General features: G+C 39.8%; 1 protein-coding gene across 1 annotated transcript in view; it reads left to right on the forward strand.

Annotated features, from left to right (window-relative positions):
* Positions 1 to 15,218, forward strand: part of LOC121320025 (protein O-mannosyl-transferase TMTC2-like) — a 118,677-nt gene that overhangs the window by 73,597 nt on the left and 29,862 nt on the right. Inside the window, exons 3-8 of the mRNA XM_041258137.1 lie at positions 616 to 1,465; positions 5,525 to 5,639; positions 7,299 to 7,384; positions 8,173 to 8,357; positions 9,050 to 9,128; positions 11,521 to 11,642. Of these exons, the coding sequence (XP_041114071.1) occupies positions 616 to 1,465; positions 5,525 to 5,639; positions 7,299 to 7,384; positions 8,173 to 8,357; positions 9,050 to 9,128; positions 11,521 to 11,642 (1,437 nt within the window). The remainder of the gene's footprint in view (positions 1 to 615; positions 1,466 to 5,524; positions 5,640 to 7,298; positions 7,385 to 8,172; positions 8,358 to 9,049; positions 9,129 to 11,520; positions 11,643 to 15,218) is intronic.

Consider the following 15,218-nt stretch of genomic DNA (forward strand, 5'->3'; position numbering starts at 1 on the left):
ATGCTGGATCAATATCTGCAGTAAATTCACTAAATATAAATAGGATGTGGCATAAATATTTTCTACCTCATGTTTTCCCCTCTTGTCTAGCAGCTTCCTTTGATTGGACCCATAATGGTCGGAATGGTAAATGAAAGGGAGCATGAAGCTCTGCTGTTATGAATACATATCTGTAGAGAAAGCAGAAGAGTTAATGGTGACGACAGCAATTATATTTCTTCATTTTTCATTAGTGCTTTTTTTCTAATCTTTGTTCTACCTTTTGAAAACAGATACAAGATTCAGTGGTTGTTACCACAGCATTTGAATTAGAAGGCTGTGGGTTCTTTTTCCAGGGTTGATCCGACTAAAATGCAAGGGTGAAGTGAGGATGGATTTTTTTTTTTTAATAAGTTATTTGCTGGAGATGGGTCCACTAGCACTATGCAGAGGGATTCATTAAGTCAATTGACCAAAATGTTGCTGTGGGCAAACAATTCCAAACATATTTATCCCATCCTGCAATTAGTTTGGCTGTCATACAGTAAATGCAACTTTCTCACTAACTGTGTTTGATCTTAATCTAGTGAAATCTTCATCTGAAAGTAATTTTCTTTTTTGTTTGTTTCATAACAGAAAAAGAATACTTCCCTGCTTCTCAGTGTGAGCTCCCTGGCCACCTGGGGTGCCAGCTTATTGGTTGCCCGCTTGTACTGGATGGGCAACAAGCCACCCAGCTTCTCCAACTCGGATAACCCAGCAGCTGATTCACATAGCCTCTTGACGAAGACACTGACGTTCTTCTACCTGCCTTCCGTCAACATGTGGCTGCTGCTGTGCCCGGACACCCTGAGCTTTGATTGGTCCATGGATGCCGTGCCGCTACTCAGGAACATTGGCGATTGGAGGAACCTTCACACTGTGGCCTTTTATGTTGGATTGCTGCTCCTGTCTTGGGTCAGCCTCAGGTGTCCCTCAGGGGTCAAAGAGACCAATGGGAAAGCACATGTAATGAATGGGTTACATACAGGCACGAACGGGAAACATACAGGCACAAACGGGCACAGTTGTCACACAAATATGGGGCTCCCAAACTCGGGGTATCATCCTGTAAAAAGTACTGAGAATGGTATAAAGAATCAAGTTATTTCAAGGACGTCACTGCCCACTACAGAAAACGTGGTGGTCTTCTCTTTGGGGCTACTGATGGTGCCCTTTCTCCCTGCCACTAATTTATTTTTTTATGTGGGTTTTGTAATAGCAGAGCGTGTTCTCTACATACCAAGCATGGGCTTCTGCTTGCTGGTGACTGTGGGCATGAGGGCCCTTTACATCAAATTCAGGAGAAGGTTCTTGAAGAGCCTTCTGTTGTATTGCACCGCCACTTTGGTCCTTTTGTACGGGGTAAAGACAGTGTTGAGGAACCAAGACTGGCAGGACGAGGAGACGTTATACAAGTCAGGGATAAATGTGAACCCGGCAAAAGGTAAATGCATACTCACCTCCCTCATTCCGTGGTGACAACATTTCTGCCAAATGGTACACACCTGGGTGTAAAATTAGAAGCAAACCTGAGTTAGGGGAATCAGGAATGTTGTACTATCAAGCAAAAATCTCAGCCATTGATTTGGATTGCACAGATGCATTGTTGGTATCGGCCCATTATTTAACTATTAATGTACAAGCCAGTAACTTACTTTCTTCATCCATTCCTGTTATAAAAACAAAACAAAACACTATTTACCAACTATCATACTGAAGGAAAATGTCTTTATTTTTACATTTCATTTGCTAAACTTTGGGGTTTGTTTCTCTGGACAATAGCATTCCGTTCATAGTTAAGAGGATCTTGCATTCACTTTCCTTACTTGAATTCTACAGCTAACTTTGGCACAGCTTCTAGAAGGTCATTCTTTTTGTCATATTTGGCAACAGCTGTTACACATTTTAGTTAGTTGTGGGAAAATTGGAGCCTCTCTTCTGTTATGTAAACTGATCTTATTCTGTGGACATCTAGAAACTGATACTTTTTACTACTAGCTGCTTTAGTTATACACAGCCTGATATGTATAGACCGGATTCATAGCTCCCAGGTGCTCATCCTGAACACCTTTTGTGATGTAGCTCTAACCCAGAATTAAATGCAATTGAGACCTCAAGAATGTATTATCTAACCTCTGCAACCCTTGAACCCTGTGCCATATCCAAAACTTAATGTCAGAGGACCACACAGTTCTGTACTGCAGGTGCCTGGACAGCCACAGGAGTCACTGGTGAGCCAACAGCTCCCCAGCCAACCTAACCCCTACCCTGCCTGGGCAACGCTTTGCCAATTGTGTGCTGCCCCCTGGGAACTCCCATCCATGGTCAGCAGTGGCATAGCTTGGATTTGAACTGGTGATCTCTAAGCTATATGGTGCATCCTGCACTCTGAGCAAAGTGTTGTTACTGGATGCGTCACTTGGGAGCCCTTGTTACCAGTAGTTGTAAGACAATGTGTATACTGTAATACATCCAAACCATCATACCAAAAGCATGAATGCAGGTATTATCATTACCAATGTAAGTTTACAAGATAGCATTCAGTTGTCATGCACTTTTTAACATGCAATTTCCCATGTAGTCAAATAATTTTTTAGAACACACGTGATAGGATATAAAGCAGTTAAGAAATAAAATAAGATGAACAATGTAGGTGCTACAGTATGAAGAATCCTTTAACAGTTAAATGGGGCGTGTGAACAATGTAAGGTAAACTTGCTCAGCCTGGTCCAAAGAGCAGGTTGCAGCCTAAAATAAACATTGACTTCATTTTTTACAACAGATCTGTAAATCTAAATTTAAAACAACAGCGCTTTCCTAAAGCATTCAGTACAGATGCCACCAGGCTCAGGTTGAATCTGGGCTGCCTATGAACTTTTAAATAAACAGAAGTAAATAAGCAGCTGTTTCAAACTTTCTACTGAAAGACTGTGTTGAATGGCGTTAGAGAAGGTTAGAAAGACATTTAGAGGAAGATGCTGGAATTATATCATACCCTCATTATAAGCTTGTCACGTACAGAGTTCTGGCCGAGATAAAGGTTAGAAAAAAAACCTTGTCACTGGAGAATCTGGGACTGTGTAAGGAAGTCTTGTTTTAAACTAGTTTCCTTTTCAGCAAGTGTTACAACAAAGAGAAGTAGCAGCTGTTTCTCCTGGCAGCACTGCAAAGCCTTCAGAAGTCCTATTGGCAGGGTGTGGGAGACTGTGTAAGAAGCAGTAATTGTGGGTTGATTCCTGCATAAAATAAGTTAAAATAGAACATAAAAAACTAAAATTGTGATTAAAACCACCCCTTTGTCCCATGGTGTGAAAATGGTAATATCTCAGTATGCTCTACATGAATAATGTATATGCTGTGTTTGAACAACGTCTTGAAAGAGCACCACACAATTCAAATACTACAGCTACTACTACACTGGGAATGTGATAAGATCCGGATCACTTATTTAAAATCAACATATTTCTTATGCATTTTTTTATTAATTTTTTTTGTAGCTCAGTAGTTGTTTCTAGCCATAAATTATACTGAATACAAGATAATGTACACATACACATATCCTTTGAAATGTATACTACAAAAAGATTTCCATAGAAATATCATATGGTAACATTTATGTAAAATTTTGAATCAGTTTTTGTTGGCTGTTTTGTATGCTCAAAAGTGTAATGCTGGGTTGCCAACAATGCCCATAAGAGGGAAACAGTTTAATAACAGGTTATTACAAATGCATTGATTACATCACTGTTATAATAAGCATCTTGGCAAACTAATCAATATATAAACAGGAGATTAATTTGAAAATGTTCTCTACTTTTCATTTAATACTTGGCAAAGGCAAAATAATTGAATACAGCAAATTTCATACCTCCTCCCTGCTTTTTTTTCCTCCAAAAATAAAACAACCTTGTAATTTTCTTTGACATGTTGTTTAAATATAGAGAAATAGAACAGCTACAAATATTTAAAAAAATAGTGCACTGAAAACAGTGAGCCTAATAAATACAAATAAATACACCAGGCTTCATTTAACCACACTTCTTGCCCTCACAAAATACATTATTTTCAATAGTGAAACATACATAAAAAAGAGCTCAATTCAGGAACTCTTCAAATGAAAGTGACAGTGTATTTGCTTTGCTTTGCTGGCCAGAGAGAATGTATAAGTTGTATATAACCAATATCTCTACTCGAAATGGTCCTTATTTCTGAAACCAGCCATTCAGAAGGGCCAGCTGATTGAATTGTCCAGATTACCCAACTGTATTGAAAACATCTCCTGGAGAAACGTGTGGTACAATGAGCCTTAAAAGTATGATCCTCTGGAGTGATGATAAAAAATTTAAAATGTATTTTATGGTTGTGTAAAATTTTTCTGTACAGTTTGTCCCCTATAGTAAAGCTATTATAGTAAGCAGTAATGCTAATGTAAATCATATTTAAACTCTAATGAATTACTATAATGAAGTCAAACTACTCAATACTCTATTGCAAAATCTTCACAGGATTTAATAGGCACACACAGGTGGGTTTTGACCCACTCAATTTTGGTGTGGAGGTTTGTAATAGAAGTTTGTAATATTATGTTAGACAGTGACCTTCTTGCCAAGTTGTCATCTTCTGAACCAGCAACTCAAGAAGAGTTTAATACAAAAGAGCCTGCAGCAGTAATGATTCATGCTATTTTCCTAATAAATTCTAAGGTAGTTTTCTGAAGGAAACAAGGAAACAATTACTCTGTTCACATTGGTTGTTCTCACAGTAGACATACTGTATCCAGCAAACCGTGAGCATGTAAAGAAGTCAAATATAGAACGGATATTTGATTGGAAAAGATTTTCTGAATATGTTAATACTACCAGTTGACTTGATTCTGTGGTTGGATAAAACAGTCACCTTAACTGAAAAGCAACAAACTAGAATTAAAGTGTGACTTTTATAGCAGTGACCCATAATTCCCTTTATTTTCTCCTATTACACTTGAATAAGTTTGAGGGGCAGAGCTGGAGTAATAGGACAAAATATTACTGTGTTTATTGGTATTTACGATTTTATAACAGTATATAAATTTGTCTAAAAATGACCAGTGCAATAACAGACATGCTAAGCCCTTGTTTGATTATGTAAGTGGAATAAATATAAATAAATATAAATATAGCATCAGTAATAACATTAACAATGTATTATATGGTAACATACTAACATACTAAGTAGAATACTGACGTCCTACCCCTTTATCTCTGACTGTGCTATCGTCAGCTACAAAAAGCAGCTCAACCATAGTTTTTAAGAGAAAGGAAGCCCTGTGTCCTTCTCAGGCAGGCTGAGAGGTTGAATGGAGCTCTTTTCTATAGCAGGGGTTGGCCTTTAATGACTGTTCACTGCTGCTATTTCCAATAATATAGCTGCCTTGGAAGTCTTGTGAACTCCGGCTGAGAAATATCATGTCTTCTGGGTTTGTGTTCCAGGTCCCTATTGAATAATGTTTCTGTCTCCCTGTCAGCATGGGGTAACCTTGGGAATGTCCTCAAGAGCCAGGGCAAGATGGCAGAGGCTGAACAGGCCTATAGAAATGCCTTGTACTACCGCAGCAACATGGCTGACATGCTTTATAATCTGTAAGTATGCATGACTCATCTCTGTTCATTTAGAGCATGGTGAATTGAATGACGCTATTGATGCTCTGCAATAATGACATTGTTTGTCCACCCTACCCCCACCCCACCAGGCCTTTCCCGCGAGACAATGTTTTCATTAATCGTGTTCCCTAAACTCTGGGGTGGACAGCAGTCGCCCTTAAAATGCAGCACTAGTTACACTTAAATGAACCCAAAATGGCAAAGTAAACAGCCCATGTAGTTTTGGGTTATGGGATTATATAATAATTGTCCCATATTGTGTTCATTCAGGAGACTGATATAGACTGATTCACTAGCACTGAGTTCACAACCTTCTTTAAGCACTGTTATACTGACTGGGAATTAGCTGAGGGCTAATTACTAACCATGTTTTCCATGCCACCCTAGATACCTGTCTAATGGGAATAGCTGTCTCGTCAGCTGCTTGTCATGATACATTAGTCAGGATGTGCAACCTGTGCTCTTTAAAATCAATTCAGCTCCTCTCAGTTCAGTTTCCTCTCACAATTATTTTTCTTCACTTTTATTGATGTATTCTTCATATCCACTGCATGGTTACTCTTTTATAAGCATCCTCAACCTATTGAGGCCTTGTGTTCCTGTCTATTGCTTAGGATAATATGTTAAATATAGCATAGTGCACATTATGGTTCTAAGAGGATACATATAAACAATGAGGTAAGGTTTTAAAAAAAAATTGTTTTGGCTGTATCACAAATTGTTTGTTAAAGCATTACTCACGTAGAACGATAATGCTTTCCTGTTTATCCTAAGTGATATATGTTATTTATTTTGTTGCAATCTGAATTTTCCCAATGTTTTTTCTCTTTGACCTTTGCATATTTTTAAAGAGTGCACTTTGTATGTAAATCCTGTGATCCGGAACGCAGAGTGTACTGGAATATCCTGTGTATCTGTGTCTGAGTCAGACAGTACAAAATTAATGAAGCATCTGCAATAGGAAATAGAACCACTATGGGCAGCCATGAAGACACAGATTCATTGTGAAATGAAACTGTGCAAATTATCTGATTGGTGAAAATATGCAGTAAAGTTCTTCAAAGTTGTTTTGAGATTGTTCCTTGTGAAATATACTTAGCTGCCTTGCCCTTCATAAGAGAAACTGACTTGCCACTAGGATATGCAGCTTGTTATTAGAATTTCCCGGGTACCAATCAAGTGAGGGAAGGTTCTTTTACGAACAAGACTGTGCTGCATATTATGGGTGTTTCTGTTCTTTTATTTTAAAAAATGCATATATTGCAGACTGTGTGCATTGCATTCATGTTACCCATGAATATCCTTCATTCACTTCACAACACCTTCATTTTAATAAACATGCAGGAATTTGAATGTGGACTGAATACTAAGGACCTCCTGGGGCCCAGGCTGTAACTTTTCTGCATTCTAATACACTGGTAGCATTCTCTATTGTCTGATGAAAGACATTCATTCTTCTGTAATTTCATTTAGCCTCAGGAATCAGAACACATTTTTATTCTGTTTTTATCTAGCAAACTATGTATATGTATGTGATCATCACCTCTTTCTGTAAGAGCAGATTGTGCCTCCAGCTTTAGTCTTTAATCGTCCCTGTGATTGTGTTTGCAGCTGAACCTTTGTCGTCCTGTTTTTCAGAGGTTTGCTGCTACAAGAAAACAACAAGTTCTCTGAGGCACTGCACTACTATAAGCTGGCAATTGGTAGCAGGCCTACATTAGCTTGTAAGTAATGCCCCTTTTATTCTAATGGTGTAGCCAACCAACTGTTACAGATTGGAAATTAAAAGGAACAATGTCACATTACCCAGTTAATGAGTGGCACAGCTTTTGGAATTATTTTCAGTTAAGCCCTGTAGATTACTGATCCACTTAATTTCATTTATCATTGACTAAGGTCCCTCTCTAAATCATTCTCTATTTCTGTCTTTAATTTGTTCCTCTTATCAATGAGATGAAATTGTATTATATTGTTTCGCTTCGTTGCTCATTTTAGTGCTTTGTATGTTGCATTGTTATTTAAATTAAAAAAAAAAAGATTAAATTAAAAAATTAAATACACAGCAGAGCAAAAAGCATTAGCATATAAAAGTCACAGTGGGAGTGTATTTTACAATGACCTGCACAAATCCTTTGCTTGTGTCAGAATCATCCTTCAAAGCACAGAAGAGATCCATCACAGTGTACGTTTCACCAGTTTGTTTTGGCTAGTACAAGCTTTGCCTCAAAAAGACTGTACAAAACAGGAACAAAAAATGCTATAAAAGCAGAACATTGCTGAAGTTAACAAGGTAACAAAGGGGCTAGCTGTAGCACACTAACAGAGCAATTATACGCAGTACTTTTTCATCGACTTGCATGTATTTTTGCAAATTAAATATTGTATGCATGGGCACCATGCAGATGTAGCTATAAATTGATCAGCAGAGGTGGGCCATTAACTATGAAAGGCTTTGTGATACATTGCAGCCCCAAGTGTTTAATTAGTTCCTGTGGCATTTTGTTGCGCACAGCTGCATACTTGAATACAGGAATCATCCTGATGAACCAGGGAAGGCTAGACGAAGCCAAGCGAACGTTTCTGACATGTGCTGAAATCCCAGATGAAAACCTGAAGGACCCTCACGCACACCAGAGCTCCGTAACCAGCTGCCTCTACAACCTGGGGAAGCTCTTCTATGAGAGAGGGCAGATAGAGGTGAGCCACATCTCGATGGGTCTCCTCACAGGACTTTGGAGGGCTTAGGCTTGTCTTCATGCTCAAGTGTCACGTGCCTGGGTTTGATGGGCTGAACCATGAAACTGATTAACCCAAAGGGAAATAAAGACAGAACTACATAGTCCTGGTAATAACTTATATTCAAAAGAACATGGACTTACAGTAGAAGGGATGTGATGTAACACTCAATATTGTCACACAGCACAATGTTTATTGATAATGTAATTAAAAGAAATGGTTTACAGATACTTGTATGTTGTAATTATACACTATCATCCTACAAGATTCGGATACAGTATGTACAGAAATGTATTTGTCGCCTTTTTCAGTGTATTATAGTAGGGGCAAAACATAAATAGCTTTATTCAGTGTATACAACTCAGTTTATCACAGGCATGGAAAAGGCATTCAAGAGTTTGAAGACGTGAGGGGCAGCTCTCGTGGAGCTTGGTGGCAGTGTGTCTGACTGTAGCTAGTGTTATCCCTCACTGTTCATGATTCTTCTATTCACCAATATTAGGATTTCCCCATTCTCCATAATAAACCTGACCCAGATTCATATAATCACCCTTTTTATTTTATGTTGTATTGAACATTGATCCCCACAACATAGCAATTCAAGTGTTGCTTCTGTTTAGTATAACTTATTGGCGCCTTTGTTTTTTCATTAGGAGGCCCTGTCAGCATATAAAAAAGCAATACAGAAGATGCCAAGACAGTTTGCAGGCCAGAGCCTATATAATATGATGGGTAAGTATTATTTAGAAGCCACCTGTTTTATGTGAAAGCTGTGTGGTCCAGGGTTAAAGAAACAGCCCTGTAACCAGGAGGTCTCTGTTTCAAATCCAAGCTCAGCCACTGACTTATTGTGAGACCCTGAGCAAGTCACTTCACCTCCTTGTGCTCTATCTTTTGGGTGATATATTGTTGTAAGTGACTCTGCAGCTTATGCACAGTTCACACACCCTAGTCTCTGTAATTTGCCTTGGATAAAGGTGTCTGCTAAATAAACAAATAATAATAATGTGTCATTTTAAAGAAATCATAGCATGTAGTACAGACAGCTGAGAATCTCCCAGTCTGAAGTACATTTTCTCACTTTCTAGTGAAGAGAAATGTGTTCCAGCTACCAGCACTGCTGAAAAACATTTGAAGGCACATCATATTTAACAATCACAGAGCAAAACATTTTACTTTCTAGAGGAGCAGTGTTATGTTTCTATGTACATGTTATAAATGTTTGTTTTTGTGAGCCCTCATAAATCAAGTACATGTGGTGAGTTTTAATAATTAAATGGTGCTCGTATCTACTTCACACCTCTGGAGCACGACTGTTTATCAGCCCAACTATGAATTTTAAACATCTCCACCCCCATATTGAGTTCCTGCAGTTAATCTGCTTTTCCTCTGATATTATTCAATATATCAAATTATAGCACTCACTCCAGCTGTAAGGCTTTGTGTCACGTGGTTGTGAGAAAGACACTTGTTTTAATCTTGTTTTCCTACAGTTCTATTGACTGTTATTCACCACGCATTTAAACTACATTTCTTAACTGTATCATTACTTTATATTTAATAATTCAGCTATAATACTTTAATGCCACCTGGTCATCTCCATGCTCCATTGCAGCTTCAAGTTGATAGTCTTGAGAACCAATGGGAATAGATTAATGGAGAAAAAAATTAATGAAATCCTCAAGCATTCAGCCAATTAAATTTCAAGTTGTCATTATCCTGCGGTAGATGCCCTCTATAAGCTAAGTCCCTGACCTATCACAACCATGAAGATACTATATTTGAGAATAAAAAGTGCACTTTCCCTCAAGTTCAAGTTGACACCTAACTCTGTAATAAAAGGTTTTCATCCCCATTCTTGGAATAACATATCTTGATGCTGGAAATGAGAATGTGTTTTTTCAGGTGGGGGAGAACATTAAGGAGGGAAAGGTATCAGATGCTGTTTTAAAGATATTTAACATGGTATCAGTATATTAGTGATGATGTGCATGCTGCTGAGGTCAGTGACAGCACAGGACTGAAATCCATCACTCCAAGGACCGCTGCTTCCCTCAGATGCCTTATCTAATGTGTCCACCTGCATATTGTTTTTGTAAAGGAAACTGGAAGCTTTAAGTGACATGTCCCACTCTGGGCTTATATTTATAATTTATTAATTTCTAAAGCAGACAAGATGTACACTTAGGGTGGCCAGACTCTTTTTCTAACGCCATTTCGCGAAAGTCAACGCAACTTTTACAGAATTAGATGTTTGCAGCTCTTTGCTAATGTTTTAGACATATGGAAAATACTAATTATGTTTTTAAGTTTCCTAATTAATTGATGTATGTTTGTTTGTTTTTTTGCCATCTAGAACTATTTCAATGTACTTCTATATTTATATCTAAAAAAGTCAGTATGCCTATCCTTGCATGTCTTATTCAGTCAGTATTCATATTGTATTTTCATCTGCTGAACCTTTATGGTACATGCATTCTTCTCCCACTTTTACAAAGCTTAATTGGCTCTCTCTGCCCAGCAGGGGATCACACCATTGGCTATTATTTTGTAATGTCTCGGCAACAAAGCAGCAAAGCTAAGCTACCCGTTGCCTGTTCATTCAATTTTCCTTTGACATTCTACAAATCCCCGCCGAGATCTGCCTCCCATAAAATCAGAAAATGCAGCAACTGTTTAATCTATGGCCTGCCTTGATTATCCTCTGACTTACCATACTTCTAGAAAACTCGTCTAATACTTACCATACTTTCGGCATGCTTTGCTTTGCTTTTACTACAGTGCATCATAGAACGCATTTCTAATGGTGTATGAAGAGAAGGAAAGAGGTAGAGAGTAGTCTATGCTTATGTCTGAGTAATGTGTGAGCTAACACAAATAGCATCCAGATACAGTACCGTTGAGACTTGTGGTTTAAACAGCTCTTCAGAACACAAGAGTTAGATCCCTGTTAAACTCTCATCACGCTTTTACATAATTCTTGTTTGCTAGCAGGTATCGTATTTCAAAGTAACCTGCAACAGGCTTTTGGGGGAATTCCTTTTTCTGTCACTGAACATGTCAGCAAAAACAGCAAAATATGTGTGCTTCCCTGACCTCTGATTTGTCCTTCACTTTACCGCAGGAGAGGCCTACATGAGGCTGAACAAACTGGCAGAAGCTGAACACTGTTACCTGGAGTCACTGCGAGCCAAGCCTGACCACATCCCAGCTCACCTCACATACGGAAAGCTGCTGGCACTCACAGTAAGTCTCTCCTACCCCTTTAAAAAGCTGTACAGTTGTTTAAAATATTTTATTTAATTAATTTTATTTAATATTACACGGAAAAGAAAAAAAAAACAATAAAGAAGGATGTGAGGGAGGGAGTGCTGGAGTAATCAAAAATAAAGGAGCGGAAGCCTCTTAATCCTCTTCGTGATCTGCTCAAATCCAAAATGAAACAAAAAGGAATAAAAACAGAAAAGAGCAAAGTTAGTAAGGCCTCCGTCTGTAATTAAAAGTAAATAACACAGTCCAACCCTGCATGTACTTCCCTCCAGCCTTTTTTTCCCCGCCTCTATTCCTCAGAACCAACCCCGAACACAGTAGCATGTTTACTTTAGTATGCAAACCCCGCCCCAGTAGTCAGTGGATCACCAATCCCAGACTGACAGGTATCCTTAACTTCACTTGACTGCAGTGACTGGAATTTACATACTCATACTTCCGCCCCTCACCAAGGTGCCGCCCCTCAAAAAGATGACTTTTGTCATGGTCACAAGACCTTGGTAAGGGAAGTCCCGAATTGGTTTGATGCCTTCTACTGTCGGGAGGCTGAATCACAGACCGAAACCCCTTTGACTCATCACATATCCCACCCCTCAGAGTGGAGCCGAAGGAACACTCGGAAACCTCTAACCCCTCCTTTTCCCCTCCCTCCCGGGAAAAAAAATCAGCGTTTTGATGTAACTTACCTGCACGATGCCTTATTTGAAAGGCAAAGGGTTGGAGCGCCAGGTACCACCACGCAATCCTAGCGTTTGAATCCTTCATTGTGTCTAACCACTTTAAAGGGGCGTGATCTGTGATGAGTACAAAGGGTCGTCCCAGAAGATAGTATTTTAAGGACTCCACCGCCCATTTTACTGCCAGGCATTCTTTCTCTACCACAGAGTACCTTTGTTCTCTCGGCAGTAACTTCCGACTAATATATAGTATCGGGTGTTCTATACCATTTTTTTCCTGGGACAGAACCGCCCCCAGACCAGTCTGCGATGCGTCGGCCTGAAGGATGAACTCTCGGCTGAAATCCGGGCTTACTAATGCTGGGGCCTGACTCAAGTTAGTTTTAATAGATTCAAAGGCCGTCTGACACTCTGCACTCCACTTAATTTTATTTGGAGCGTTCTTTTTAGTGAGATCAGTGAGAGGGGCGGCTATAGTGGAAAAGTGTGGAATAAAGCGGCGGTAATAACCAGCCAACCCTAACAGTGATCTCACCTGGGTTTTCGTGGTAGGTACCGGTGAATCCAACAAAGCCTGGACTTTTGAAACCAACGGTTTCACTCTACCCTTACTCATTATGAAACCTAAATATTTTGTTTCTTCTTTTCCAATAGCGCACTTTGCCATGTTCGCTGTGAGCCCCGCCTTCCTCAGAGACTGTAGGACGGCTTTTAATCTACTCAAATGTTCTTTCCAGGAAGAACTGTATATGACTACATCATCGATATATGCAGCTGCATACTCTCGATGAGGTTGTAATACCCTGTCCATCAGTCTCTGGAAAGTTGCGGGAGCTCCATGAAGTCCGAACGGCATAGTACAAAATTGAAAAAGACCATCTGGGGTTGAGAATGCCGTTTTCTCACGAGAGGCTTTTGTTAATGGAATTTGCCAATATCCTTTCGTCAGATCCAGAGTTGAAATAAACCGAGCTTGCCCCAGCCTGTCTAAGAGTTCATCTACTCGAGGCATGGGATATGCATCAAACTTAGAGATAGCATTCACCCTCCTAAAGTCTATACATAACCGTAGTGACCCATCTGGTTTGTCTATTGGTACAATTGGGCTACACCACTCACTTCGGGAAGGTTCAATTATCCCAAGTTTCAACATACACTCCACCTCCCTCCGGACAGAATCTCTCCGACTTTCTGGAATGCGATACGGTCTCTGTCTAACTCTCAGACCTGGCGGAGTGATAACCGCGTGTTCAATCAAATGCGTTCTTCCGGGCACGTTAGAAAACACATCACCAAACATTTTGATTAAATTGCTTACCTCTTTGCGTTGATCAGGAGTTAATTGTTCCCCCATCGGAACCCCAGCTGCTGATACTGGCTCAATTGAGGGTCCATAGTCCTCTCCCTCCTGTTCGGGAGATATAAAATGGACCTCCCGTTCTTTCCACGGTTTGAGGAGATTAACATGATAAATTTGATTTTCCTTCCGACGCCCAGGCTGTCGGATCTCATAATTAACTTTTCCAATTGCTCGAATGATCTCAAAGGGACCCTGCCATTTAGCAAACAACTTAGATTCCGATGAGGGCAACAACAACAACACTTTGTCTCCAGGTCGAAAGTTCCTAATTCTTGCATTTTTATTGTAGCTTTGCTGCTGCTTCTGCTGTGCCACTTTGAGATTGTCATGTGCCAATCGACCGACTAATTCTAAGCGATCGCGTAGCTGTAATACATATTTCACTATATTTTTAGAGTCTTTTGACTGTTCTTCCCAGCCTTCTCTTATGAGATCCAAGATACCCCACGGCTGCCGACCGTACAAGAGCTCAAACGGAGAGAACCCCTTTGAGGATTGTGGTACCTCACGAACTGCAAAGAGCAAGTAGGGAAGCAGTTTAGCCCAATTACGTTTCTCCTGATCTACAAAGCGGCGCAACATACTTTTTAAAGTCTGATTAAATCGTTCAACAAGCCCATCCGTTTGAGGATGAAAAACTGAGGTTCGAATTGAACGGATTTTCAGTAATTTGTATAATTGCTGAATACAGCCAGACATAAAATTAGTGCCCTGATCAGTGAGAATTTCTTTCGGGATTCCCACCCTAGAAAATATTTTAACCAATTCATTTGCTACTACTTCTGCACTCATAGAGCGTAAGGGAACAGCTTCTGGATATCATGTTGTGTAGTCCACTACTACTAAAATATACCGATATCCTGACTCTGCTCCCTCCAGAGGGCCTACTAAATCTACACCAATCCTCTCAAACGGTACTCCAATAATTGGCAGTGAGACCAGAGGTGCGGGGCGAACTAACTTAGGGGCAGCTAATTGACATTCCGGACACTCAGATACATACTTCCGCACAAGACCATAAACCCCTGGCCAAAAAAACCGGGCCAGAATTCGTTCCTGAGTCTTTTCAGTTCCTAAATGACCTGCAAATGGAATGTCATGCTCCAATCTCATGACTTCCGACTGAAAAGGCCCAGGAACCAATAACTGTTTTATGAGCTGTCCTGTCCCAGGAGCCCAGGTTATTTTATATAATAAGTGCCCAGATACAGAAAAATGCGGAAATACCACTGGGTGTCCTTCCTGCATATCCTTCCCCTCAACATATCTAACCTGTTTCCAAGCATACTGTAACGTGGGATCATTTTGTTGTTCATAGCCCAGGTCAATATCTCGGTCCCAATGATTAGGTACGCTGAGAGGAGTATCTTTTATTATGTGACCTTCCACATCAGTAACCTCGCAGCCCCGTTCACACTGAACACCTACTCCTTTACCCTGCCGTTTACAAGATTGGTTTACCTTTGAGTCAGACCCCTCCCCTTGTCGTCTCAGAGTTCCCTCTTTGTTTTTCTC

This window comes from Polyodon spathula, chromosome 8 (assembly GCF_017654505.1).
Source record: "Polyodon spathula isolate WHYD16114869_AA chromosome 8, ASM1765450v1, whole genome shotgun sequence".
NCBI classification, from domain to species: domain Eukaryota; kingdom Metazoa; phylum Chordata; class Actinopteri; order Acipenseriformes; family Polyodontidae; genus Polyodon; species Polyodon spathula.